Source organism: Tiliqua scincoides, chromosome 7, assembly GCF_035046505.1.
Source record: "Tiliqua scincoides isolate rTilSci1 chromosome 7, rTilSci1.hap2, whole genome shotgun sequence".
NCBI lineage: Eukaryota > Metazoa > Chordata > Lepidosauria > Squamata > Scincidae > Tiliqua > Tiliqua scincoides.
In genome coordinates this window covers 3,172,863-3,200,805 of record NC_089827.1, presented here as the reverse complement: position 1 = coordinate 3,200,805, position 27,943 = coordinate 3,172,863, and the positions used below count along the sequence as shown (strand labels likewise).

The window sequence follows — 27,943 nt, the reverse complement described above, 5'->3', positions numbered from 1 at the left end:
ACCAAGAAAGGCGGTATAGAAATACCTGTATTATTATTATTTATTATTAGAAGTACATTCTGAATAAGAATGTACCTGCTCAAACATTCTCAAAAAAACCCAATCATGTTTCAAAAACGTCATTGTGCATTTTTGGAAGTTTTGTTGACGGAAAATTCAAAGTCTTCCAGTTTTTTTACCATCAGTACACTATACACCCCAAGGGGGAAGTCATTATGACTTTGGTGCAATTTGAGATTCAAGCAATTGCAAGCCCTTTGAAAATATTCTTTTAAAAATGTCACACTGAATCACATTTGCATGTAAGGAAACCTCAACAGGCATGATCCAGCTCAAATTAACTGTTTTTCAGAGATCTAGCCTTTGCATGTTTACTCAGAAGTAAGTCCGGTTTTATTCAGTAGTGCTTACTCCTAGGTTCATAAGGATAGGCTTCTGAATTAAGTCCTATTCATTCCAACAGGAAAGATCTGAGCCTGTAAAAGGAATGAGACTTTCAAAGCATTTAAGTTGAGCTAGAATGTGCTTAATCATTTAAATTTGAGTCCAGTCTTCTTGCTTGCTAGAATCAGAAGGCCTCGTTTTAATTCTAAAAAATACAAGGCAGCCGGGTCTCAAGCAAACGTCTTGGCAAGGAGTTCTTCGTGCTGTTTTTGGTGTAGTGTTCCAATGCCCACTGCGGGTGCTGGCAAAGGGGGTCTGCTTACAAGAGAGAGCTGCAATGAAGGCAGAAGAGAAGGAAGTCAGCAAGATCAGCGAGTCTTATTTGCTAGGCTAATCATTTAGGCTGCACTCCAGCACACAACCACTGGAACCCCATGAAAGTCAGATTTAAGCAGCCAAAGTACAGAAACTGTTTCAAGTCTTCTGTGTCTCATGGGGTGGGGGGAGCATATTTTGTTTCAGTTCTCCAAGTTCTGTATGTCTACAGATACCACTGAAATAAAATGTTTCAGGGTACAATCCTATCCAACTTTCCAGCACTGATACAGCCTCATTGCAGTCCAAGGTAAGCGAACAAATGTTCCCTTACTTTATGGAGATCTCCATGACCGTCCCTCCACAGCAAGATGTATCACACGCCCATTGGCACAGCTACATCAGTGCCAGAAATTTGGAAAGGAAATGGCCCTAAATCAGTACCAACCCATTACAGTAGGCAAGAATGGCAACAAGTCATTTCATGCATACAGACTGCCACCTTATTACCAATTTTAAGGAGTGCAAGATTTTTACCTTACAGGCCAGTTGTTTCTCAAACCTTGGTGACACAAATGTCCAGGGCCCCATGTTCTGTGGCTCCTCCTGACTCCAGATAAATGCTGCAGAAGAATTCAGACGTCTGTATCAGGCAAGATACACAAAATAAGGTTCCAGTCCCTACTTGGCCACAAAGCTCCCTGGTTGACCTTGGGCCAGTCACTACCTCTTTGCCTCACCAACCTCACAGGGCTGTTGTGAGGACAAAAGGAGGGGAGGAATCATGTACATCATCCTGAGCTCCTTCCAGGAAAGAAGCATGTGAAAAGTAAACACGTGAAATAAATAAGGGAAGAAATGTTTCTCCCAGTTCTTCCCAACAGAGGTACGGGGATTCTCCATGGCTCTTATTTTCTCACAGGAGTCTGAAAGTTCTCCAACTCATCCCACCCTCACTCCCCAGCATTGTTTTCCTCCCACACAACAACTCTAGACGATCCAGAGGCTAGAGGGGATCCTCAATCAGTGGCTTGGAAAGGTTTCTAGCACCTCCCAGAGTGTAGGAAAATTCTACACCGACTGACCATTCATCAGGAATCAATCACTAGTGGCCTGCAGACCAAAGCTGAAGAATCAGTGATAAGTTTAGCAATCATAAGTTTGGAAGTCTGTACAGTATACACTGGTTTCCAGACTGCTCATAGGGGCACCATAAGATGTCTCTGGTGGTTTCCTCTTCTAGCTTTCCTGAGCACCACCATCTTGGATCACGCAAGATCTTGTGCAATTCTAGTGAGACTTCACAAAAATCCTGCAAGATCTCATGCAATCCAAGGTGGCAGCACCTGGGAGAGCTGGGAAGAGGAGTTCTCAGCGAAAGAAGGGTAAGTTTGACCCTGGTAAGTTTGGGAACCACTGCTGTATACTAAGGTATACTATACAAAAGAACAACAGATTAGCAAAATAAATCGCAAACTCCTAAAAGAGCAGACTTGAGCCAGGCAGATTTTCAGCCAGGAAGCCAGAGCCTGCTGACCTTTGGCATTTGTAAACCGGTTCATTTCCTGTTGCAGAGCCTCAAGTGGGAAAGGACACAGTTCTTCTAATCGAATAATTGCAGTGTTCTGCTTCTGTTCTCCAAGCATCTCCCGCTGTTTTGCCAGAGCATAGTAGTGTTTCCCAGAACAGAGAACTACTCGGCTGACACTATTAGGAAGAAAGATGGGAAAATTTCAAGTAAGCTGAGACAAAAAGAACACCATTAAACAAGTTTTAACTGCTCAGCCAACAAAATCCCTAAAAATATATTTAATCAATTATATTTTTCTTGTGTAGCTCTCTGATCAATTGACGAATGTCAGCTGATATAGTGTAGCGGCTGCAGAGTTGGTCAGGAGCCCAGATTCAAATCCCTGGTTGCCCACAAAGATCACAGCAGGGCCTTTCATGAATCCCGCTCTCAGCATGGATCTCTCTCACAGGGTTGTTATAAGATTAAAACATGACTCTGAGCTCCTTGAAGGAGAGGAATCAAACAAATGTAACGCAATACTAAAATCAGGGCAGTCCACCTTTTAATAAAAGTGGGCTGCAAGACCCTGGCTTCACCCTGAGTGCAGTCATGGAAGTAATTGGTGCTGACATGATGACATCACCACCAGTTACTTCTGGGTTCTGAGCCACCAAAGTCACTCAAAGGAGGAGGTGGCAGAAGAATCAACCAGAAGAGGAGGCAGTGGGTGCAACGGGATCTCCCAAAGGAGAAGCCGGAACAGTGCAGGAGGGAGACAGAAAAGCCACCGAAGCAGGAGGCGGTGGTGGGTGCAGTGGAGTTTTTTGAGGGCCACATGTTAAGCCACCCTGACTTAAATGATTAAGCTTTTAAGTTGAAGCACATGTAACACAGAAAGTACCTTATACTGAATTAGACCAGATCAGTATTGTCTACATTGAATCACTGGTAAGTGCTTCCAGGAAGCAGCACCTGTGGAATCTCTCTCCCACCTCCCATGATCATGCAAGATGCATGACATCACAGTGGCAGATCTCCTAGTGGGTAGGCAGCCACACATAATGCTCAGTTCGACAGATCAGTTCCACAGACAAAACCAAACTAAACAAGAGGCTGAACCATTTGCCCTCACTTATAAAAACATAAAAAGAGAGACTAGACAAGTCAATGAAGCATGCTTTACTCTGACATCAGATTGCTGGCTTCTTAATCCTTCCTTTAAATCTACTCAGACTTAAGTCTTGCACGCCATTCATTAGCAGTCATAATGCTGTCTTAAGACGGCATATACGATTTGGATTATTGAATACCAAATATGAGCACACAGTGAGAAGTTACTTTTTAGGATCCACTGACGAATCACCAATGACTGGTCTGAAGTTTGTTCCTGGAGCCATTTCCACTAAACTTGACACAGCAGCCTACAGAATGAAAGGGGAACAAAAGATGTTGGCATAAGCCATTCATTTCAAGAGGCAGGCATTTTAAGTGAGCCGTCATGTAATGTGTCAGCAAGGTAGATTTGTAAACTATTATATCTAAAACCAAGCTTTGGATTGCACAGTAACACCTATAACAATACCAGCAAATAAAATTTTCAGCACTATGATATCTGAGATGCTTAATATTTGTTAACCGTTAGCAATGCAGCAGAACTATATTAGAAGAAAAATAATGCTCCCACATTAAACTTTGGCCATATTTTGACAATGAAATGCAGTTTTGCATATTGTTATATTACTGAAGAGTTTGGGGATAGGAACAGAAGGGAAGAACAACAAGCTTTTGCAACCTTTTGGGGGGAGGGGGCTGTCATGAATATGTACATGCTAGGCCTAGGTGGGCAATAGAAGCCTGAACCACACTAAGACAGTGTAACTGAGAAGTTGCTAGCAGTTCCTAGCTGCAAGAATGTGAGTAAATAAACAAAAAGATTCTTGTCTCTCCTTTGCTCGACAGAAAGGACAGATAACAAGAATTACAACCCACTGGAATGTTTAGCACCTTAGTCGACAGAGAGGCACCTGATCAAGCGTGATGGAGTGCAGCTGTGGATCTCCAGTTGGGAGGGCTAAGAACTAGGAGGAGTTAGCAACCAGGCCAACTTTGAGAAGGTTCTGCTCCTCTAAGGGTCTGATTGGACAGTCTAAATAAGTATGAAGTCACCTCAGTACTATTAGCATAAGAAATATAATAATGAGTGCCCAAGGGGTGTGTCCCACTCCTTCTTGGACAGAGTTTTTGGGTGCAACATCCTGCATGCTTGTGAGCTCCACTGTCCATCATGGGCACCTGGCCTCATAGGTAGCCCTGGAGCTAAAAGATCTACAAGAGTAACTGACCCAGGTGAGAGATAGAGATTAATAGGGATAGCCAGTTAGCTTTATTATTTTATTGCTGATCTGTTTATGCCTCTAGCATTTGTTGCCTTATGTAACCTTATGTATCTAATAAACTAAAATCTCTTTTACCAAATTGTTTCATTGTCTGTTGGGGACAAAGGTTCAGAATCCTGCCTAGCCGTTCAAGCTACCAAGTGCTCATTGAGGTCTAGTAACTTGAGAACTGAAGCTTTAATTGGAGAAAGAGCTCAGTGCCTGCAAGGGATAGAATTAAGCCTAGAGGGTCTCAGTGTCCCTGGACTGAGGCACTGGCACATACAGGGTGGTGGCAGTACTACTGAGCAGAGGGGCCTTGAGGGCTTTAGAGTTCAAGAACCAAGAACTCTGAGCACCCCAAACCCCCCTAAGTTTATGACAGGGGCATACTTCTAGGGCTGTACTGGACAGGAAGGAGAACCAGAAGATGAAACAGACCAATCTAGTTTTGTGTGTAACACCCAGATCCCGGGTATAACCTTGTGAAAGTTACTCTCACTGAAGAGGTGGAACATCCACACATAAATATTTTTAGGAATGGATTATAAAGCAAATAAAGATTGTGAGACTAAACACAGGAAAATAATTCATATTATTTTAAGTAATACGAAATTATTTTCAGAATGAAATGGGTATCTCACACACATACACAATATCTGTGAGCATTTGTACCTATTGTGTAGAACCAATTCATATATTCACAGCTCGATCCTATGTGCACAGCCTGATGCTAGCGTCCTTTCTGTGCTGGTGCTGACTGCCATAAAGGCAGTCTGACAACACACCATTCAGTGCACTGCCAGCAGCGCTGGCAAGAGGGTTTGCACCTTACTGTTGGCGCCAGCACTTCTCTTGCCACTTGTTAATGAAGGTAAATCAGTGGGAGAGGCAGCAGAAGTGGAGGGCGGGCAGACCAGGGTGGGAAGGGGTGAAACGGGGCAGGGGATAGGTGGATTGGGTTCAGGATGGGGCAGGATTGGCAGCACCAGTGCTGCTGATATCCTATCCCCCTTCCTGGGCCCAATCCCGTGGCAAGGGTCCACGAGGCCCTGTGCTGGCTATTCAGCTAGTGCAGGTCTGAGTAGACCTCTCCGTACCTCATAGGTTTATCCTACAAATGTTCCCTTACCTAGAGGAGATCTCCTGGACTGCCCCAACACAGGATGCAGCAGTTGCCATTTTGTCGCTGCTGCACTGTAGGGGGGAAGGGAGAATGGACAGGATTGGGTGTAATGCTATTACACAGGAGACACCTTCCCTGTGGCTTCTTCCAAAGCTGCTCCAATACACACAAGTGGAAAAAATCACAGCAATACATTAGCACTTTTATCCCTTGTGACATATGTGTGGCTGAGTAACACATCACTGACTCCACCCACAAGGTTTTACCACCTACGCACTACTACTGGAGCTACATGGGAACAAGTCATAGCTATGCAGTTCCTGCATCCCTATTGTAAAAAATGATTGAGCTGTGTACTGTTATGAAAACAATGGACAGACGACAACGAGCTACAACCAAAGCAAGGAGCCTGTCTACTCACAGGTAACCTGAACAGAATTTTGGGAGAAGCAACAATTAAGGGCTTCCGGAAGTTCCGGACCATCTGCCTCCGAAGTAAGTGGAAATACTGTGCTGGAGTTGTTGGGTGTACCACAAACATGTTGACATGGTCACCATCCACTCCCTCCTCTGAGCTATCGCACATCTATGAAAGGGAGAAACAAAATTTTGAAGCAAAAGTCAAGCAAGAACCAGTCACCATCACAATCTCAACAGAAGATTATAAACTTCCTACAAACGTTCACAAGTCTGAGAGAAGAGACTTTATACAAAATGCAGAAATTAAAAAGCTGATGTATTTAAGATAACATTACATTGATAAATTAAAAAGAAATTTATTTTTACTATTCTCATACGTGTTGGTGAGGATATCTCAAGGCTGAAATTATAATAGCTTACAGTTGGTATTAAAAATAAGATTCTAGATCAATATATTAAAGCTCACTCCACTCTAATGAGTTCTAATTCATCTGTGTTAAAGTACCTAATGGTCTGATTACACTTGGATCAGAATTTAGATTTCCAGAATTGCCTCTAATATAAACCAGTAATCAGTGTCTGGGTGGCCCAATGAGGCCTGGCCAATTCAAGTCTGAAACTTCTCCAACATGTACAACAACAACAGTTCCCAAATTGCGGGTCCATGGCCCACCAGTGGGTCACAACCCAATTTTTGGTGAGTCACAAAACTGACAAGGCAGTTTAAACAAACTGCTACTTGCACTGCTGCCCAATCACCATTTTAGCCACAGAGTCTTGAGTGGCTGGTAAAGTGAAACTTTTTTTAGGTGGGTCCCAAAGGTAAAAGGTTTGGGAACCATTGTACTACAACTTGCATCAGGACAGGGTCTATTGAAATGGTCTTTCATGATACACCCTTGTAGGATGGAACACGTCGAGCTACCTGCAAGAAACGTTCAATTCGACAAGATGAGTGTTCTGGTCCTGCACCATCATAGCCGTGTGGAAGAAGAATGACAATTCCACTCTGCAGCAGCCACTTTGCTTCCCCTGGAGGGTGGGGAGCAAAGGAGAGAGAGAGAGAGAGAGAGAGACTGACATGTTTTAAATATCAAAAGGAGCCATTACCATAGTCTAGGCAAGGAGATCAAAGAAACAGACCTCCCCTCCCGTCCCCATAACACAATTCTATGTACCTCTACTCAAAAGTAAGCTCCACTAGGTTCAATTGAGCTTACTCCCAGGACAGTGTGTATAAGACTGCAGCCTTAAGCTAGTAACATAAAATTATGTCATATTAAATGAATGAGGTACATATGAGAGTCAGTCCCCAAAAGGGAAAAAAGAGATGTGAATGTAGTCCTACTAGACACAGACAGTTGTATCTCACCTCCAGAGATAAATGTATCAAATATGATCTGAGCGCCATTAAAGAAGTCACCAAACTGAGCCTCCCAAATGGGCAACAATTTGGGGCTTTCAATGCTCATTCCGTACTCAAATCCAAGCACCGCTTCTTCAGAGAGGGGGCTGTTGCTCACCTAGCAGAAAGAAAGCGCGAGAACTCTGAAATCAGAGATTTTTCAAGGAGACATATCCCTTGTATGTTCAAGGAGACATACTCCAAAAAAAATTACAATTGTTTTGAAGCAGAATTACTGGGAGGTCATACAGCTATTCGTTAAAAAAGAGAACTGTTACAGGAATAGACTAACCAATTGAAAAAAACAAAACACACACACACTCACATATACTTTGGTGTCCCAAGCTAGAATAATGTGGGAAATCTGGAAAGTCATCGACATTAAAACTATCAACTTTTATTTGTTAAAATCAAAACAGTTTTTTGGTCTTATAAGGCACCAGAAACTTATCACACCAGCATAACACAAACTAAGTGAGGCAAGACACCTCTTGCTGCACAGGGTTAAACTCAATGTGCATGCAGACACCTACTCCCAATTAGAAACACCTTTTTTTTTTTAAAGAAAAAAAAACAAGGCAAGAAGGGCATCCCAACTAGATTCAAAGAGGGTAAGATTCATTTTTCCTCCACATGCTGTTTTGATCCTGAAAATTGCCCCCTTGAAGCAGCAATTTCTTCAACAAACAAACAAAAAGGAAAGAAAAGAGAGAGAGATGCTCTAGTTTGGCCCTCAGTGAAAAGAAACACACTTTACCTCAAGGAAGCCCTTCTGGTCTGGTGACATGTGATTCAAAGGGATATAAGTTTCGCCTGTTTCTTGGCAAACCAACATTGCATGCCGCTGGCTGAACGTTCCTCTGCCAACATCTTGCCCACTCAGACGAATGTTAAAACCTTTGCATAAAGGACAGTGTAACTTTAGAGCCTTTCAAGAAACACTAAGGGCCCAATCCTGTCCAACTTTCCAGCACCAATGCCTACAGAGCATCTGCTGCATCCTGTGGGGGGGGGGCAGTCACAGAGGCCTCCTCAAGGTAAAGGAAGGTTTGTCACCTTACCTCAAGGCTACATTGCGGCTGCATCGGCACTCAAAATGGGATAGGATTGGACCCTAACAGTGCAAGCCTATACATGTCTACTCAGAAGCATATCCCACTAAGTTTAATAGGACTTACTCCCAAGGAACTATGTTTAGGATGCAGCCTAGCAGCCCAATCCTACACAGTGCTTATACTGACTATCTTGCAATCTGTCAATGTAAGTCCTGGAATAATAGAGTGAAAGTTGCTTTGCAGGCCGCAGCTGCCAAGCCAACAACCAGAGGCCGTTCGTGGGTGACAACAGCCTCCTGAACCCCTCTGTCCTTGATTGCCACCGGTACATCAGTGGGAGGGACAAATGAGGAAGGATCATGGGCGGTTCAGAGCAGGGAGTGGGCCAAGCTGGGAGGAGTGGTTCCAGAGCAGAAGGGGAGGATCTTAGTGACAGCAGTGCATGCCATGATCCTATCCTTCTTTACCTGACCCAACATACCCCCAATTCTCCTCGGATTTATACAACCTAAGAAGCTGGCATAGGTCCAAGAAGACCCACTGGAGGCCAGGCAGCCTACAGGCAGGCAAGTTTAAAGGATTTTTACTTACCTCTTCCAGGACGCCCGGTCACCTCCCACACCAAAACATGCAGCATGCACTCCATCAGTAGCACTGCATGTTATGAGCTGGCAGGATTGTGCTGAAACTGTACTCACTCCCAAAGGTACCCCTCATTAACTTAGCAATGCAACAATGAACTATTTTGTCAGGATGGCACATAGCAATCACCTTTCACACTTATTTTGTAAGCCCAAAGGAAAGCACAGTTCCAGTGACAGGCCTATGGCTTTGAAGGCCTACCTTGACTGAGTAAAGAACCAAACGCTAGAGCTTCAGCTGTGGCCCAGTCTAATTTTGCTCCTTCCTCCATTTTCAGGACTCTGGACTGTAGATGAAAAACAAAAATAAACAAATATCACAACTTTGCTTCCTCAGCAACTGGAAATTCTCCAGAGGTTCTGTCGGCTTTCCAGATTTGAAAAGAGTCGCATTATTTGACGCTTTTTGTCTTTTATCCGTGAAAGTAAGAAATACATGTCTTAAATAATGGCATTTTCATAATTTTAACATCAGCAGATGTTATTACTTAGTTCAATTTTATCTAAATCATTTCAGGGTCACTTAGATGGGATAGGATTAGATGTTATTCTCACAATAAGAGTGTTCCAGATTTAAAAAAAACAAAACTTTCCTGTATCTGAGAGCACAGAGACATGCTGTGTGAATAGGTTGTACAAGCAACAGTGGTGTCACTAGGGGGTGCGGGCCGCACTGGGTGACACTCAAGAGGAGGGTGACGCGCTAAAATCGTGGTGGTTAGGAGTAATACCATCATGTTATATACCGTTGGATGCGGAATTTTGAGTTGAATGCAATGCAGAAAAACAGGAGTGAAATATCTCCTTTCTATCAAAAGTTATTGGCAAAAAACTGGAAAACAAAAATGCATGGAGCCCAATGGAAAGAGAAACCAAGGGGTATCATGCATTTACTCGCGGGTAGGTGAACATGCCTTAGTCCATCTGAAAGGGCAGGCTGAGAGGAATCCAACAACACCAGAATGGTCCTGAACCAATGAATGTAGCCCCCAAAAAAACACCAGAGAAGGAGGTCCAAGGTGGCGAATGTATTGAGCCCTATGGAAAGCAAAACTAAGCCACATGTTCACGTTTACTCGTGAGTAAGCAAACATGCCTTGGCTCATGGGCAGGTCAGACAAAGGGAAATGTGAGGACACCAGAATGGTCCTGATTTGATGCAACTGGAGCTCAACAAATGCTCCAGAAGGCAACCCCCCCATAAAAAGAATGAAACAGAGGCTTGACAGGGCAAGGTGAATTTTTTTCTGATTTAGGCTGCAGTCCTATCCACACTTTCCTGTGTGTAAGCTCCACTGACTATAATGGGACTTACTTTTGAGTAGACAGGCATAGGATTAGGCTCTCAGACTTGCAAAGCCAGGTGGGTCCTGATAGTGATATGCTTGAAATATAAGAACTTAAATTGAACTGGGTACTAGGTAGGGGTGAAAATCTTACTGATTCTTTTGGGGGGGGGAGTGTTATTGGAGGCAGGCTACAGAGAAAATTCACTTGGTGGAACAGGGCTGGCTTTCCCTTATTTATTGATTTTACTTTAATTTATTTATAATCATTTATTTTAATTTGCTTTATGATGGGTCCTGGACAGACTGTCATTCTAAGAAGTGGGTCCCGGTGCTAAAAGTTTAAGAACTGCTCCAATAAGGTGTTAGTAAGTTGACACCCAAAGTGTTAGTTGGGAGGTGACACCACTAGTGACCAAAATCACTAAAATCAGAGTTTGGAGGAATAATACCATCATGTTATATATCAATCAATGTGCAATTTCATGCAGAATGTGATCAAACAAACTACATTGAAATATCTAGATTCTATCAAAAGGTACACCCAAAAACCAGTGAGGGGGGCAATGGTAGATCACCACGCCCACCACCTAGAGTGCTGTCCTGCCCACTGCAGGGGGGTGACGCGCTGGCCTCCCGCCCCGGGAGACGCGAACCCTAGTGACGCCACTGACAAGCAACCCAGTCCTTAGATATGAATTATGATCCAACAGAATGCTACTTTAAGTTGAAATCATCTATCAAGAGATGTCTGAACCGTTCCATCCAAATGCATTTCCTTGTTTATTCAGTCAAAAAATCTGCTCCACAATAATCATAATAGGACTTAAAGCTTTAGGACCCGTTCCTATCCAACATTCCAGTGTCAATGCAGCCACAGTGCAGCCTGGAGATAAAGAAATAAACATGCCCTTACCTTGCGGAGGCCTTTGTGTACCAATGGGGTATTTGTGACCAATACCCCATTGGTACAGCTGCATCAGCACTGGAGAGTTGGATAGAAGTGGGTCCTCACCTTATAGACCAATGCTATCCTTTTCCTCCTCCCCCACACTGATGCAACCTTGCCAAAAAGGCATGTTCTGTATCCAGCGGAAGGGGGGGGGGTGTTTGGGAGGCTTAAGAGGGAATTATTAAAAGGGGAGTTTTTTCCTTTTACCCTCCATAAGCCTTCCACTTGGACCTCTGGTAGCTCTTAAGATGACACAAGTCCAAGGAGAAGAAAGGGGCCAGGAGCTTCCAATCAGAGAGGATGAGATCCAATATGGGCGGGTCACTTCCTCAATCCCATTCCAATCCCCTCCCCCATTTCATCCCCTCTCCATCCACCCCCACCACTAACTTGGCCCCTCTCTGCCCTCCCCCTGCGCTGCCCAGCAGGAGCTTACCTGCTCCCTTGGATACAGCATCCAGATTTAGTGCTGACAGAATGATGCAGGCCTTCCCGCTGCGCAGCCTACTCACTGGGTGGCTCAAACATGCTTTACAGCACATTTGCGACACCCTGGGCCAGCAAAGCAGCTACTATGCCAGCATAAGGTAAGATCTGGATTGCACTGTAATTGTCAGTTTGACAAAAACTGCCCAATAAACTCATGGATGAGGCAGCTGTGGAACCAGGAACTGTCTACTTTCCAATGTCACCAAATTATACTTTTTAGTACAGAACGAGTAGGTCTCACACCTGGGTGTGTGTCTTCAGGATGTGGCTGTGCAGCTGCAGGCCCTCCGGCACCTCCACAGATTTGACCCCAACAAACTGAAGGAGCGGCACCGGAATACCTGTGTCCCAGGTAGTAATCCTTGCCGATGGTTCCACCATGGAACTCCAGTTCGCTTGAAGATTAACGGATGGAGGTGTGTAGAAAGTCATGTTGGCCAGATGCTCATTCAAGGCAGAGTAGTAGGAAGTCTTTATCTCAGACGCTTCTTCCTCTGTCATGAGTCCCTGGCCTACCAGACCCTCCGTGTAATTGTCTGGAATACTCTTACGGGACCTGCCAGGGAAGCAAGGTGTTAAAATACATGGCCTCTTCTTCAGATCACACAATCCCTCTGAGTTGGGCAGCCCTCAAAAACGGTTTGAAAATTTCATTTCATACAGTATGAAGTCATCTGTGCATGTTAGATGGGGGGGGGGGAGAGAGGAGAAAATCTTTCCTGCCAGGAAGGTCAGCCAATAAAGGCATTTTGGAAACCCCTGCCTTAGAGGATCAAACCAACTTCTTGAAACAGCTCAGCCAATACAGACCTGTTTCAAGATGCTGATTTGAACCTCTAAAGCAGGGGTTTGCAGCAAGCAAAGTGTGCATTGCAACAGAGTGTTGCAGTACACTCACAGGGGCACTGTGAGATGTCCCTGGTGGCCCCGCCTTCCTGTTCCCCCAGGTGCCACCATCTTGGATCTCACGAGAGAGCCAAGATTTGCTGCCCAATTTAGCACTCTCTCATCCACATGTTCTGACAGGGGGCAGGAGGGGTCCAAATTGAAGATCATCCCACCTTTTTCAATATTTTGAAAATAAATTACTAAAAAGACTGAAGGTTCACAAAGAGGGTGCATTATCTCTACTCTGTTACGCTAAGCCATACCTTATGATTTTATACATGGTGGGGTTAGTGAAGAATGGTTCATCCAGTTCATTGTGACCCCACTGTCGGTAGCACAGGAAGTCTACAATCACGTCCTTGCGGAAATGACGCTGGTATTCAACAGCCAATCGTGCAGCTCGGATGACTTCTTCCGGGTCATCACCATTTACATGGATAATTGCACAGTCAACTATTTTACCTAAAAAAACCGCAGGAAAAAAATTGACACTCACAGAATGTGATCCTCTAAGCCAGGGGTGTCCAAAGTTTTTGGCAGGAAGGCCACATCATCTCTCTGACATTGTGTTGGGGGCCGGGGGAAAAAAAGAATTTACATTTAAAATTTGAATAAATTTACATAAGTTTACATAAATGAATATATTAAAGATGAACTTATACGAATGAATGAAGGTCTTGTAATAGCTCAATTCCTATAAAAGGCATTGCACAAAGCAAGGCTGGCCTTTCCTTTGCTGCCGCTGCTGCATCACAGATGTGAAAGAGCAAGCAGTGGAGGGAGCTCTCATCCCACAGCTCACACAAGAGGTCAAACAGTCGCCCTCACACTGAGAGAAGTTGCGTTGGGCCAGTGTGGGCTTCAACAAATCTCTGGAGGGCCAGTGGCTCATTGGAGACTGGGGGCTCCCTGAGGGTCGCATTGAGAGGCCTCAAGGGCCGCAAGTGGCCCCTGGGCCGGGGTTTGGGCACCCCTGCTCTAAGCCAGGGGTGTCAAACTCATTTCAAGCAGTGGGTCAAATAGCATTCATGGCGCCTGTTGAGGGTGGGAAGTTACATCATTAAGCAAGTGATGTCATTAAGCAGAAGACGGCCCAAAATAAACACTTAGTTTTTACAAAAAAAAAAGAAAAAAAAAGAAGAAAATGTGCAAATCTTGATCATATTTTCCAAGGTAAAAGAGCCCAATTATTGTGCTAGAGAGCCCTTATCATATCATCTTTCAGCAGCGCTGTTTCTGCCACAGCATCAGTTCACACCTCGGCAGCTGAGATGCGGTCTGCGAAGTGACGCCTCGGCAAAAGGGCTGCCCTTTCAACAGCATCGCACATGATCATTGGGCTCTCCCAGCACCTCAGCAGCATCTCCCTCTCTCACCCCTCTTGATCTGTGCCTTTCCCCATAGTGTTCCTTACCTTCTGAGGCCTACTTTGGAATCTCTTTCTCCCATAGCCCTAGCAGAAATGGTGCTGCTGAAAGGGTGGTACTGGGAAAACCCAACTGTAACGGGGGCTGGTTAAAGAGCTTCTCTGGGCTTCATCCAGCCTCCTAGCTTTATGTGTGACACCCCTGCTCTAAGCTAACACAGCTCACCAATATAATATATGGCAGTTCATGAGAGACTGGGGCGGCAAAAACAAGAAGGGCCTGGTGGTTACAAAATGCAATATCATTAAATTAAATAACCTCAAACATAACAGAACACTTCGTATTTAGATGTTTGCAGTTTCATCTTCACTTCAGCTGTCTCTCCTTAAAACACAATATTTCTGACTACAGGCCTGGCCTTGCCACCCACACTTCCCACTTATCAAATAACTCAAATGTGATAGCAGCAAGAAGTGGCATTTATTCCTGCAACATTTGCTTTCAAAACATTTCAAATCCTTTTACATCAAACCAATTTCCTCAGCATTCTGCGACACACACCAATATCGCTGCAGTACAGGGATGACCTTCCTCGCTCTGCCGGAGTGGTGTAGCCCAGTTGGTTGTTCACAATCAGGTGAATGCTTCCCCCTACTCTGAAGTGTGGCAGATTGGAAAGTGTAAAGGTTTCCGGAACAATTCCTTGACCACTGAAAGAAGCATCGCCGTGAACCTATTTCGTGGGAGAAAATAGGGAAGTAATCTTAGTAGCCACTCTTCTGTTCATGAGAAAAAGCTAAAACTGTTGTAGCTATAGTGTTGAATAATATAATCCACATCAAAGTAAGGCAGTGGTTTCCAAACATGTTGGGGTCATGGCACCCCAGAGCCTCTTCTTCCTGGCTCAGCCAGGCACTGTCATCTTTGATCATGCAATCCAAGATGGTAGTGCCCAAAGAGCTGGAAGGAGGGGCCAAAAGGGACATCTTGCAGCACCCCGTGAGTGCACAAGGGTACCCCAACACACACTTCCAGAACCTCTGAGGTAGGAGAACAATTGTTCCCTTTCCTTGGGGCTACATTGTGGCTGCTCTGGCACTAGAGAGTTGGATAGGACTGCGCCCATTATGTCATTTCAGGATCTTCACAACCTTAAGCACCAACCCATTTCCACTGAATCTCAAAGTACCTGCAGGCAGATGACTTTGTCTCCAGGCTGTGCGGAAGCATCTAGAGAGTAATCTCCATCATGCAGCGTTTGTTGTCTCCCCCTTGTTTTGCCAACTGCCACAGGGTTAATAGCTTCTAGGTGGGATGGGTTTGGCAACAGGATGACATGAATAGGGCGGTGAGACCCAAAGTCCAGTTCCACCGAAGCAGTCAGGTGAGATAGGACATCTCCAATGGCTGGTGATATCTCTGGAAATTCACTCAAGCCTCGCATCTTTCGGAACATCAGCTGCACAGAAGGAGATTAACATTAAGCTGAAATACATTTGCAGATTATTTTGCCCATTTCTCACCCCTCTTCCCTCCAAACAGTTACAGATCCCATATGAGCCCCTTCTTGTCCTAATTTATTTAGTTAAAAGATTTATACCCCACCTTTCCTATGCTGGACCCAATGCCCAAGGAGGCTTTCCTAGTCCATATTTATTCCAAATATTTCTATCCTGCTTTTCTATCAACATTCAAAGTGACTTATAGCAATAAAATCTAAAAACATAGAAGCCATCAAAACACAGTAAGATACAGAAGGAATAAAATAGACAAGAAAACCAATAGTCATCCATTTCAATTGAAAGCAGTCTTACAGCCCAATCCTAAACAACTTTCCAGCACCAACACAGTGCTGAGGTGAAGAAAAAAGTTCCCATACCTTGAGAAGATCTCCATGACTGTCCACCCCCCACCCCCCCCACTGCTGCAGGATGCAGCACAAACCCCATTGGCAGGGCTGTATCAATCCTGGAAAGTTAGTTAGGACTGGCTTTCAAACATAAACCCACATGGAATCACAGCTACAAAGAAGCATTTCCAAGCGGCCTTGAAATCCAGCTATTAAGTTTGAACTAGAAAGCTCAAGTATCCATGTAACAGAGGCAACATTGAACATTTGCTATTTCTGTCCAACGTTTAGCTTTATGAGAGTCACAGTTTTATCCCCAGTTCTTTTGGCTTACAACAACTCTGGGGCTAAGGCATTTCTAAATAATAATAATAAATAGGTATTTATATACCAACTCTCTGGTCATCAGATTACTCCTCTGACTTTATTCAAGGCAGTTTACATAGGCAGGCGTTTCTAAATCCCTCAAGGGGATTTTTACAATCATAGAAGATTCTCTCCTTCAAGAATCACACAACATTTCAGATGGATCTTCCTGGTCTGATCTCACTTCTGGCCTCCAGTTGCCTCCCATGCAGGCTGGCAAGCAGCTCCTTCATTTCTCACATGGAGGGCAGCCAAGATGCTTCTTCGCTCACACCAAAGAGCAGATGGAATAACTCAGCTCGGCTTGTCAGCTGCTTCAAGGTCTCGCCGCTCAGGGAGCTGTCGGTGGCCTCGAACTGGAGACCTTCCGATGTTAATTTTGGGCTAACGGGAGGCTCTACCCTCTAGACCAGACCTCCTGCCCCACATGATTTCCATAGTCACGTAGGAAAAAAATATATACTGATGTGTCAACAAGTTTATAGTCTGATGCTTCAGTTGCCAAAAGAAGTTGGAAATATGTCTAAGAGCGTGATCCTGTGCACAATGATTCAGAAATAACTGCCATTACATTCAGTGGGACTTATTCCCAGGTCCGTGGGTACAGGACTACAGACTCAGAGAGCATCCCCACCAGAACCAGTGCAACTTTACCACCGCTTTTACTGGGATATGACTTCCAAGCCCAAATCAGTCTTACTGGAGAGAAAGATCTCCTTACCTCAGGTGGAAACTGAAGAAGCCCTGTGAGGAGATTCAGTCTGCCTCGATGAGGCATTCCAAGAACAATGTCTGTCACCCCACTGTAGGAGCACATTTTTAACAATTCATGAAAGAAACCCATCATGCTCTCTGCGCCTTCTCCACTATATCTTTTCACTGTGGCAAACTTTGTGGCCAAAAAACGATCAAATTCCTGTAAAATACAAATTGTGATATTTTTTAGAATACTGCCTCAGCTGCAGATGCAACATTTGGCCAGCGCATTTGGCCATCAGGTGCAGATGCAACAATTCTGTCCAGCACTGGCACAGCAGAGCCACATGGCCCACACTGTATCCAGCACTAGATAGGAGCAGACTGAAGGTCTCCTCAGGGTAAGGGAACATTGGTTGAACATTCGTTCCCTTACCTCAAACAGAACCATAGTCTGCCCAATAGGGCTACTTGAATCTGTGCCAGCGAAATTGCTAGCGCAAGTCCAAGAAGTCCCATGTAGGGCTTCCAGGCCCAGGAAGAGGGTTAGGATATGGTGGAGGCCTCTTCTGCCAATCCTGCCCCCTCCCGGTTCTGATCCACCCCTGTGGATAGCCTGATCCATCTCCCTTCTTTTTAAGAAAAAGATAATACAAGATGGTTTTTCTCTTATGTTCTTGTGATAAGGTTGGAATCAAAATGCACTATAAACTCAAATTCCTTTCTCTTGCAAAAACTCATTTGTACATTTCAACCAAATGGATAGTTCAGTTACATCAGTCTCCACCACAGAAGGTACAAATTTAAAAACACTTAAATTTTTCCAAAGATTTTTTTTGGAATCAGTTGATCACATAGGCAGATTCAGAAGAAAAGGGAACACAGTGACTGAATGAAACACATGCATATTTTTCGTAGCATAGAAAGCATTAAATTACATCAATAAAATGGCTGTCCATAAAAGTGGTGCTAACAGAATTGTCCTAAAAACAATTATATTCACATGACAATTCATGAAATAAATTGTTAACTGCCATTTAGCAAAGAATAAAAGAAGTCTTCATATCCTCCAAATACCAGTTACATTAAAACACAGCAATATTTTAGTTAATAATTGAGCAGCTGCCTTTTTCATACTGATTAACTAATAATCCTTTACTCATAGTCTTAGTTTTTTTGCCATTAGGGATAATTTCCCCTCCCCATACAGTCCCCCCCCCCCAACACACCTGAGATTCTAACATGAGTTTGGACAAGTGCTTTTTCTCCTCCGTCGTGAATGCTTCTTGTTTCAACTCTTCAAACCGTTTAGCAATCCATTCCCTTTCCTGCAGGCTTGACAGTTGACTGGTCTCAATAGACATATGTTCGCAGTATATATGATCTAAATAAGACAATACATCCTCCAAGCAGGCTTCTTCCTTTCCCATGTTCAAAAGCCCTGGGATAAAAATTGTTAACCAATTACATTTACACTCTGAAACAGCAACAACACTAAGCAGTAAGATGTTTTCCTATAAGTGCATAGACAACGTTAACATTTTCCTCTTCTTCCTTTTATAAAGTTAGTGCATGCTGTCCTGTCATAGACCTGCAATTCTTAAATGTCATATTAAGAAAGTCCATAAAAGGCTGCAATCCTGGTATACACCAGGGGTGGGCAAACTGCAGCTCACAAGCCACATGCAGTTTATTGACATATAATGTGCACCTCACAGAAGTATAGGTAGGCCCCCATATCCACAGATCCCATATCCATGGTTTCAATTATCCGTGGATCCACAGTTCCAAGGACACCCTCCCAGCACACCCATTAATGTGTTTTAAAGCCTTACCAAGGTAAAAAAAAAATGCTTGCCCACCCAACACTGAACAACGTGTCCAGCAAAGCAGTAGCTGTGAAGTTCATCATATGTTAAGCTTCCTTCAAATGACTCAGTGCACTCTAAACACAGTGACCAAAGAACACTTTGGGAAGAAACAACTTCTCTGGCTTCATTAAGGGATGGGCCTACCTGTAGTATTGAATGGTCCTTGCAGTACTTCTGTCACAACCTGAATCTCAGGCACCATGTCCATCACAGCCTGGCCAGTGTACAAAGGGTTGATCTTAGCTGCTTTGTGGCCATGTTCGTAGTATGCTGTCACTAAACGAGCCAGTCCATGGTCAACTAAAGATAAGGAAAGAAAGGGCATTTTAGACAGTTTGGATAAGTACCATATTACAGTAATAGTAAGAAGCTGAGTGTATGTCTACTCAGCAGTAAGTTCCACTTACTTTCACGGAAACTCCTGGTTAAATGTGTAAAAGACTGCAGTCTTCAGGTAGGTCACATTTTGGACTCTTGTTTGTAGACTGTCCTCAGAGGGAGCCCCATATACAGCATGTTTATAATAGTTTAAACTGAAGGTTTCAAATCCAGGTGTAACAATAGCTATGGAACCCTTCTCTAGCAATACCAGTAGCTTGTGAATTAGTCTACCATACTGATCAAAGGCACTTTTAGTTAGAGCGGTAATCTAGGAATCCAGGAGCAATGCTGGACACCAGGTCCACAGAAGAAAGTAACCAAACTAAGAACCCAGAAAAGCCAGTTCAGCTCCCTGTTAAATAGCAGGGAGCTGAACTGATCTGAGAGGCCTCATCTGGCCTGGACTGTGTTTCAGTTCATTCCCCCAATCCAGTGCATTTTGGACTCCAGTTGTTCATTCCACTGCCTGATCTGGTTCAAGCACAGGATAAATCCCACAAAAAAAGGTGAACCACTGCAATGTCCAGGCAATTGTTCTCTCTGAGAACAAGAGAGATGTGGTGCCAACGGTATAGGTTGCTCTCCCAGAAGAAAAATCCACTGAGGGCCAACCTCACTAAAATGTTGCAGAAGTCCTAGTATTTGAGTTCTTTTATCTTGCCACTGCCAATTGCACAATGAGGGATAAGCCTGACAGCAGCTTTTGTTTGCAAGCAACATTTAATCACTTCCCACAACCTTCCCTGATAAAAACTGTATGTGCTTTAAAGGGAGGTAAAGTGTATCCTATGCTCAGTGTATATGTGGGGGGAGGGAGATACTGACCCCTAGAGCTTTGATCATGGTTCCTTCCACAACTTTTTAGATGCTTGGAGATTCCCCGCTTAGTTAACGAGAGCACCAGGATGCAGGTCTCTTGTGCTTTGGTGTGCTCCCTGGGGCATTTGGTGGGCTACTATGAGATACAGGAAGCTGGACTAGATGGGCCTGTGGCCTGATCCAGCAGGGCTCTTATGTTCTTCCTATTCTTTTTTTCCATATTTCAATACTGAGAACAAGTTATTAAAAGGTACCAGGAACACAAGCTTAGCTATCAAACATACAGTTGATGTTGGGGGTGGGGCACTAAGCAGGAGACAGAAAGGAGGAGCCAAGTTCAAAAGCTGGTTATATCACAAAGCAACGGGGGGGGGGGGAAATCAGCCATGCTAAAGGCTGCCATCCTACACAGGTCTACTTGGGTGCCACTTACTGAAACCAATTGGATTTGCTCCTCTGCACACTGGGTTGAAGTTCAGAGCACTTTTAGGATGGGGGGGGAGGCTGATAATAGATGCCAGCAGTAGCGTAGCTAGAGGGAATGCAGGGCACTAAGTTTTGCAACTGGGCTTGCAGCCAAGAATGGCTCCAAAGGAGAGGGGGCCACTTGCACGCATACCTGCAATGGGAGAAACTGGCAGCCCAACCCAATGCGTGTCTACTCAGAAGTAAGTCCCATTAGAGTCAACGGGGCTTACTCTCAGGAAAGTGTGGATAGGATTGGGCTGTAAGTTTGCCATGTGGGAACCAACATTGCAAACTTGGTGCTTTGCACCCCCTCTGGCTACGCTACTGCACCACGCAGGCATGGACTGTCTACGCGACTCTGGCTGCCATCCTATCCACGCTTTCCTGGGAGTAAGCCCCATTGACTCCAATGGGACTTACTTCTGAGTAGACATGCCAAAGACGGGGCTCTGTGTGCGTGGATTTTTCTCAGGCCTGTTCATTGGCAGCAGCCGGAGCTGGGAGCCTCCCCGGCTTGGCAGCCCCCTCCTCCTCCTCGCTGCCCACGGTGGGGCTGGCAGGAAGGAGCCCCCCGCAGAAGGGAGGCGGCCCCTGCCCAGCTGCCCACCTGCGCGCCCCGAGGGCTCCTCCTGCCGCTCCGCGCGGGCGCCGCTGCCCTCCGCCTTGCGGCTCGGCCGGTAGCCGTAGACGCCCCTCTCGCTGCGGTAGCCCCGCCGCGGGCGCAGGCACGACGAGGCCGGCCGCAGCAGCCCGAGCCCGAGCCGGGCGCCCAGCGCAGCAGCCATGCCGCAGCCGCAGACCCTCCGCTGCCCGGGCTCAGCCGCGGTGCCAGCAGGAGCCCAGGCAACTCCCCCCGCGCCGATTGGCTGGGCTGGCAGGGGCGGCGCCCGGGCTCCTGGCTGCTGCTTCCCTCGGGCGCCAAGCGGGTGGCAGCGCCAGAGCGCGCTGCTGCTGCTGCTGCTGCTGCTGCTGGCTTCCCCCTCCAGCTGCGCATCACAAACAAAGTGGCCCAGTGATTCCCAAAGTGTGGGTCGGGACCTGGTTTTGGGTGGGTCCCCAGAGGTCGATCCTATCCAACTTTCCAGCCCCGGTGCAGCCCCATCTTCATCTACTTTGAGAAGGCCCCAGTGACTGCCCCTCCACCACAGGGGGGGCAGCAGCCTCAGAGCCCCAGCCTAGGTCTGTCTACTCAGAAGTAAGTCCCATCAGAGTCAGTGGGGCTTCCTCCCAGGAAAGCGTGGCTGGGGGCAGCCTCCTGCAGGCAGCACCGAGGCCACGCCCCCAAAGGCTCCTCAGCGCCAACTGGCATTGAACGGAGGGGAATTCGAAAGGCGGAGACGTTGGGCGGGCAGGTGGGCGGGGCGCGCATAGGCCCCGCCCTGCAGAGCTCCCGCCCCTCGACCACTTCCGCCTCCCCCCAGTAACCACCGCACGGGTGGCTTCTCTCCCTCTGCTGCTCGAGGACCCCGCCATCCAGGGTCGTCTTCGGCAGTGCCTGACTCGGCGCCGCGCGGCCTTTCGCAGGCAGGGCGGGCAGCGCGGCCGAGCCCGCAGCGCGGCGCGCCTCTCCCCGCGTGGCCTGAGGCGGGCGGCGGGGCGCGGCTGCGGGCGCGGGGCGCTTCGGGACAGGCGGCGCCGCGGGCAGCCCGGGGGCGGTCTTCGTGCTGAGGAGAGCGGGGGGGCGCGCGGAGCTGTGGCGGAGCTGCGGAGGAAGCGGCACCGATGCTGACGGCGGGCCCAGGTGACGCCCCCTCTCGCCCGCCAGGCCGGCACCGGCTCGGGAGGCGCGGCGGTGGGAGAGGGCGGGCCTGAGGGGGGCCGGGCCGAGGGCTCCCTACGCGGGGGGAGGGGCGCCCCCGTGAGGAGAGATCGTCGAGGGGCACCTTCGCGGGGCAGGCGGGGCCCCCCGCGGCGTCGTGGCCCCCGCTGAAGTGACAGGTGTGAGGAGGGGTGGTGGCCCCGCTCTCCCCGTGGAGCCTGTCCGGGGCTGCGCCCGCCCGCCCTAGTCAAGGGTCTCTGGAGCCCTCCCAGGGCCCGAACTAGAAGGAGCTGGATGAGGCCCTGGCTGGGCGGGTCGCCGCAGCAGGTAGAACAGGCACACGCCCCTTGTCCGGGCTGCAGCAGGTGGAGCACACGCAACACAACACACACCACACAAACACACCCTTATCTAGACGAGATCACACGCACACACCCCTACCCCTTATCCAGACTGCAGGAGGTAGATCACACACACTCGCATGCACACACGCACAACCACACCCCCCCTTATCCAGGCTAACTGGTAGATCAAACACATGTGCGCACACACCCCTTATCAGGATTACAGCAGGTAGATCACAGGCACACAGCCCTACCCCTTATCCAGACCACAGGAGTTAGATCACACACACACACACACCCCTTATCCAGGCTAGCAGGTAGATCACACACATGTGTGCGCACACCCCTTATCAGGATTACAGCAGGTAGATCACACACACACCCTGTCCCTGTCCAGACTACTCCAAAATCCAGACACTTTTGTTCCACTTTTGTTTTAAGACAAAGCTTTCTGTAGCACACGCTCAGAAAGGCCTGGGGCTCTTTCCCCACGTGCTGCCTGTTCTGTCCTCTGCCCTGTAACTGGCACCTGTACAGACATGGTTGGAAATGTCAGAGGCCAACTGTAGGTGACAGTGAAAAGAGGAAGCATTTCTCATTATGCGTGTATACACTGTACGTGTGTGTGTTTATATATGCAGTTATTTCCAAATCCAGACCTTTTCCCTTCCCAAGCAGATACCTGCTTCTCACTCCCTCTCTGAAGTGGCAGGTGTGAAAAAGTAGGGAAGGGAGAGGGTGTTGGCTCCACCCTCCCCATAGAGTCTGTTGATGCTGCTTCTGCCATCTGTCCTGATTCAAGAACCTCTGAGGGTGCAGACCTCAAGAGTTCTGAGCAGAAAAAGTTGGATGGAAGCAGGATGAAATGTTGGGGGTGGCCGGTTGTTATAGGTAGATTGCCCCCCTTTATCCAGACATCCAAAAACTGGACCGCTCCAAAATTCAGACTACTTTAAAAAAGAAAACTTTCTGTAGTGTGAACACTGGTATATCTGGTGCCCATTCCCCATGTACAATACAGGAACAGGCGATTTGTTCCGTTCTTTGCTCTGCGGTGTGCATCTATACAGACATGGTTGAAAAATGTCAAAACAGGCCAGCTGGCACCTATATGGATGACTGTAAAAAGAGCAAGAGGAAGGCATTTTTATTATATTTATGAATTATTCCAAAATCCAGTCAAACCTGAAATCCAGAGACCTTTGTGATCCAAGCAGTCCAGATAAGGAGTACTCCTCCTGTATTTGATCAGCATCCACTGGAACACAGGAGAGGAATCTTAACCCTCTTCTCCCCCCCACCTAGGTCAGTTGCTAATGCCTCTTGGTGGAGCAGATCCTGGAGAGATTTGATGTCTCTCAGCACTTTGTGGCATCTCTTGCAATTTGGCTCGGTTTGTTTAAGAAGGGCTAAAAGATGCATCATATGGAGAAAGCTATCAGGTATCTGTTAGACACATAGGAGGGTGTTGTATCAGGTGATTGCAAGGTGTTTTGTGGATTGTGTGACTTGATATAGTAAGCACAAAAGCTTGTTCTGTGAGAAAGTTGCCTTGCTGTAGTTCAGTCTTGCAATTTGAGGTGAGTGGTTATACTTTAATTCATTTATATGTCTTTTGATTGTCCCACTGAAATGGGCCTTCCTGTAGCTATCTCTTGACACAAGTTTGCCTCTGTTTCACCTTTGGATTTTGAATTGTTTTCAGAGTGCTACACTGCTTCCCTCTTTGCTGCTCTTCTCAGGCTCCTGAGTTTCTCATTCACAGTTATTCTCCATCAAGGTGGTGTCTTGCTAATCTCCTTTTAGAAACTTCTGAAGCAATTTCTGAAGTGTGTAGACTTCCTGTCTGCGTTTCACTGTAGGATTACACAGGCTGATCAGCCTTCCTTTCAACAAGGGCTTCAGCTGTGTTTCTTCCTTGGCTGATGTGGCTGTTCTTTGCTCACTTAACCATGGCGTTGCAAGTTCCATTGGAACACAGCAAGAGTAACACTTTTGAATAATATGCATTGTAGACTGCCTCAGTTCTGTGATTTTTTTTTGTTATGAAATGTGCATAGGGAATGTGCACCTTTGTTAATGCATTCTTGGTCAGTTTTCTTGGCAAGCATACTGAATGTTTGACAAATGAGAAAAGACATGCCCTAAAATGCATAGGAAACACCCCATGCCATAGAATTATTTTGCCTCAGTTATTGAGCCAGGGAATGGGCAGCCTGCAGTGTAAGTGGGAGGCGGTAGATTTGATGATCCCATGGTGGGACCTGTGGATGCTCATGCTCTAGATAAGGAGCATTGCAAACTCCTGCCATTTTGTATGGTGCTCTTGCCACAGGTGGTTACTTATACCTTATGTCACAGGGAGGCATAATTCTTGTCTTTAGGGTGCTTTAAGTGGTCTTCAAGTTGAAGAACACTGGAAACTATGCTGTAGCCTGAGTTCTTTTAGAGCTTTATACCTAGAGACTGTGTCCTAGTACACACCATTATGACCTGAGGGAAAGATTCTCATAGGTTAATGGGACTGACTGTAAAGGAGCAGAAGAACTTTCAATGCAATGTTGAGCCTTAAGGTACAATCCTCCCATATCAATACTCATCTGCCTTTGGTCACAGGGTGATTGAAAAAAGTCTTGGTTAGGCAATTGGTGAAGTATTTCATGCATTAATTCATTAGAATTGTTTTTTAAAAAATTTTTTTTAATTTTTCCAAAAACAAAATAACAGATACACATAACACATAATACAATACATACAAGACATAAACACAACATTAGATGGTGCAAGATATCATATATCACCATAACTGATAAATCATTACATATTTCCTAATCCAGTTCCTCTTCTACGTTAGCCTCTTAATATCATTTATCATATGATTTATAATATATTATATATATAATACATTCATCTAAATGCCCTATCTTATACTTCTACAACTTTATTTTCAACCAAACATAAAATAAATTTTCATTACTCAATCTATATCGGTTTCACTGTTGATACAAGCTCTCTAAAAATCTGTCCATTTCCACTACATTCATTATTTTCTCTATTAATTCATCTTTCGTTGGGATCTTCGTGTCTTTCAATATCTAGCATATAAAATCCTATTCGTTAGAATTCTTAATAGAGATTGAGACTTGTGCTAACTACAAAACCAGCTGTTATAAAACAATAGCAATAAGTTATAATTATCAGTGTTATACTAATGTATGTAAATGATACTCAAGATACTGAATGGTTCTTGACTGATACCGCAAAATTTAGTTTTAGACAAGAAAAGGGTTTGCCTGCTCTTAAACAAAACCAGGTGTATTGAGGGAGGGAACCTGGACTATAGTTCCTGTAAGGCTGGAGAGCAAGATGCCATCTTATGTCAAATAAAACAACACTGCTAAAAAAGAGAGACTCCTTTGTACACAAAGACCTTTCTGGTGACACCCCCCCTCCAAACTGTGGAATGCCTTCACTAGAGGGTAGGCTGCAATCTTTCAGACTCATTAAAACCTGATTTTTTGTTCAACTTTTGGTGGGAGGTATGGCTTGTAATGTTGGGGTTCTGCTAGGATGATCTTCAGTTTGGGTTTTTGTTGTGATACTACTTCCATCATATGTTAAAATTATTGCTTTTTTATTTTATGTTCTGTTAGCCATCTTGGGTTGCCTCTGAAGCAAGAAAGGTAGGATATGAGTATTTTAAAACAAGTTTGTTGGGTAGTTCAACGCAGTCAAGAAAGAGACTCTTTCAACTTTTCAATTCTATCCCTATCACATGTCAACACATTGCAGGTTAATCCATGTTAAACCATTTCTGCCTAACGTTGCATATATGCAACAGGGACCAAATGTCTACACCTGTGGGCTGGGCAGAAATGGTTAACGTGCTACATGCCAAGAACAGGGGCACATGTGGTACCTGTATTTGAGGAGCCTGTGAGATTCAATGATTGTTTAGGTAAAATAGTTGCTTATAATATTAACCCATAGCCAGCAACACAACATTCCCATGCGGGGCCTGATCCCAGCACTGTTCCCACAGTATTCCTTTTTGCATAGCGCATGCCCCTTTGCTATACAGTGGATAACTACTTGGTGAAGGGGCAAAGACAGTGGTACCTATTTGACCATTAAGGTTGTAATTTGAAGCACACTTATTAGGAAGTAATCTTCATTGAACATAGTGGAATTTACTTCTCAGTAAAAAGTATTGAATTGCACTGTAACTGCCTTGGTGAAGGTCTTTAAGATTTTGTCCCCACTATGGTTTAAACTGCAGCCCCTTCCCCATTTTTAGTTCTGGGAGAGAGAAGCTCATTTTCTCTTTGTGTAGAGGAGGAAATTCCCCCCCCCCCATTTGTACTTTGCAGATTTGCTTTATCCATGATTTTTCCTATAACCTAGTTATGTTCCCAGGACTTTCCCAAATAGAAGCAACTGCTGATACTGTATTTCTTGACATAACTTATATGTCACATAAGTAATGAACATACAGGTAAATATAGGCTCAAGTTTCTTCCTTTCTAAATTGATGTGTGATTGCTGACTGTATAGTGGCTCCAAAAAAAACACAACTATACGGTTGTAGTTGTCACAACTTTTCCAGAATTCTGCAAGTTTAATGATATTTTCTCCAGCTTAAAACAGAAACTTCTAGTATTTTGCAATAGTCTTTTCCTTCTTTCCAAAAGTATTTTCTTGTAAATTTTAATGTGTCATATATTTTAACTATAATTTAGTTTATAAAGGTAAACATTTTAGGGACCTATCATTGCTCTTTGTAAAGTATATTAGTGTTTATAAGATGGGAAAACTGAATACAAGACAGAAAACTTTGTATACTGGTCATGAAAAGTAGCATCTTACTAAGGATGTTCATTTAAAATGGTTACGGGACAGCAGATCATATATGATGTGGGAGAGAGATGGGGTGTAAAACAGGGACTTTGTGGACACGCTGAAGAGTTGAATCTAGTGGGCTGATATCCCCTGGAGTGTCAATTTTAGAACACGGTGTTTTATGCAACCCCTACCTGTTAGGCTTCAGTGCCTGAAACTTGCCTGAAACCGGTTCAACTTCAGTACCACATTTGAAAGCATTAGAATGTTTTCGTAAGACATTTGATGTTTTCGAAAACTGATGTTTGTGCACTCAGCTGAAGCCTGCCAGTTTC

At 45.3% G+C, this 27,943-nt stretch overlaps 2 protein-coding genes across 6 annotated transcripts in view; one reads left to right on the top strand and one right to left on the bottom strand.

Annotated features, from left to right (window-relative positions):
* Positions 1-22: 22 nt before the first annotated feature.
* On the bottom strand, positions 23-21,474 carry DHTKD1 (dehydrogenase E1 and transketolase domain containing 1). 2 transcript variants are annotated; one of them, XM_066634349.1, is made up of 17 exons: positions 21,274-21,474; positions 19,143-19,298; positions 18,357-18,568; positions 17,153-17,347; positions 15,406-15,675; positions 14,778-14,949; positions 13,113-13,311; positions 12,205-12,517; positions 9,437-9,521; positions 8,296-8,435; positions 7,506-7,656; positions 7,059-7,165; positions 6,135-6,299; positions 3,551-3,633; positions 2,237-2,406; positions 1,237-1,322; positions 23-716 (listed from the first exon to the last, which is right to left on the bottom strand). In XM_066634349.1, the coding sequence occupies exons 1-17, from the start codon at positions 21,449-21,451 to the stop codon at positions 615-617; spliced, it is 2,784 nt and encodes a 927-aa protein (XP_066490446.1). In that variant the 5' UTR covers positions 21,452-21,474; the 3' UTR covers positions 23-614. The 2 variants fall into 2 exon arrangements, with proteins under 2 accessions (XP_066490446.1, XP_066490447.1); XM_066634350.1 differs by lacking the exon at positions 21,274-21,474 and adding an exon at positions 19,406-20,581.
* Positions 21,475-22,319: 845 nt separating this feature from the next.
* UPF2 (UPF2 regulator of nonsense mediated mRNA decay) overlaps positions 22,320-27,943 on the top strand; it is a 44,813-nt gene continuing 39,189 nt past the window's right edge. For all 4 annotated transcript variants that reach the window (XM_066634104.1, XM_066634103.1, XM_066634101.1 and 1 more), the window contains exon 1: positions 22,320-22,407. The gene's annotated coding sequence lies outside the window, so the exon portion shown is untranslated. The remainder of the gene's footprint in view (positions 22,408-27,943) is intronic.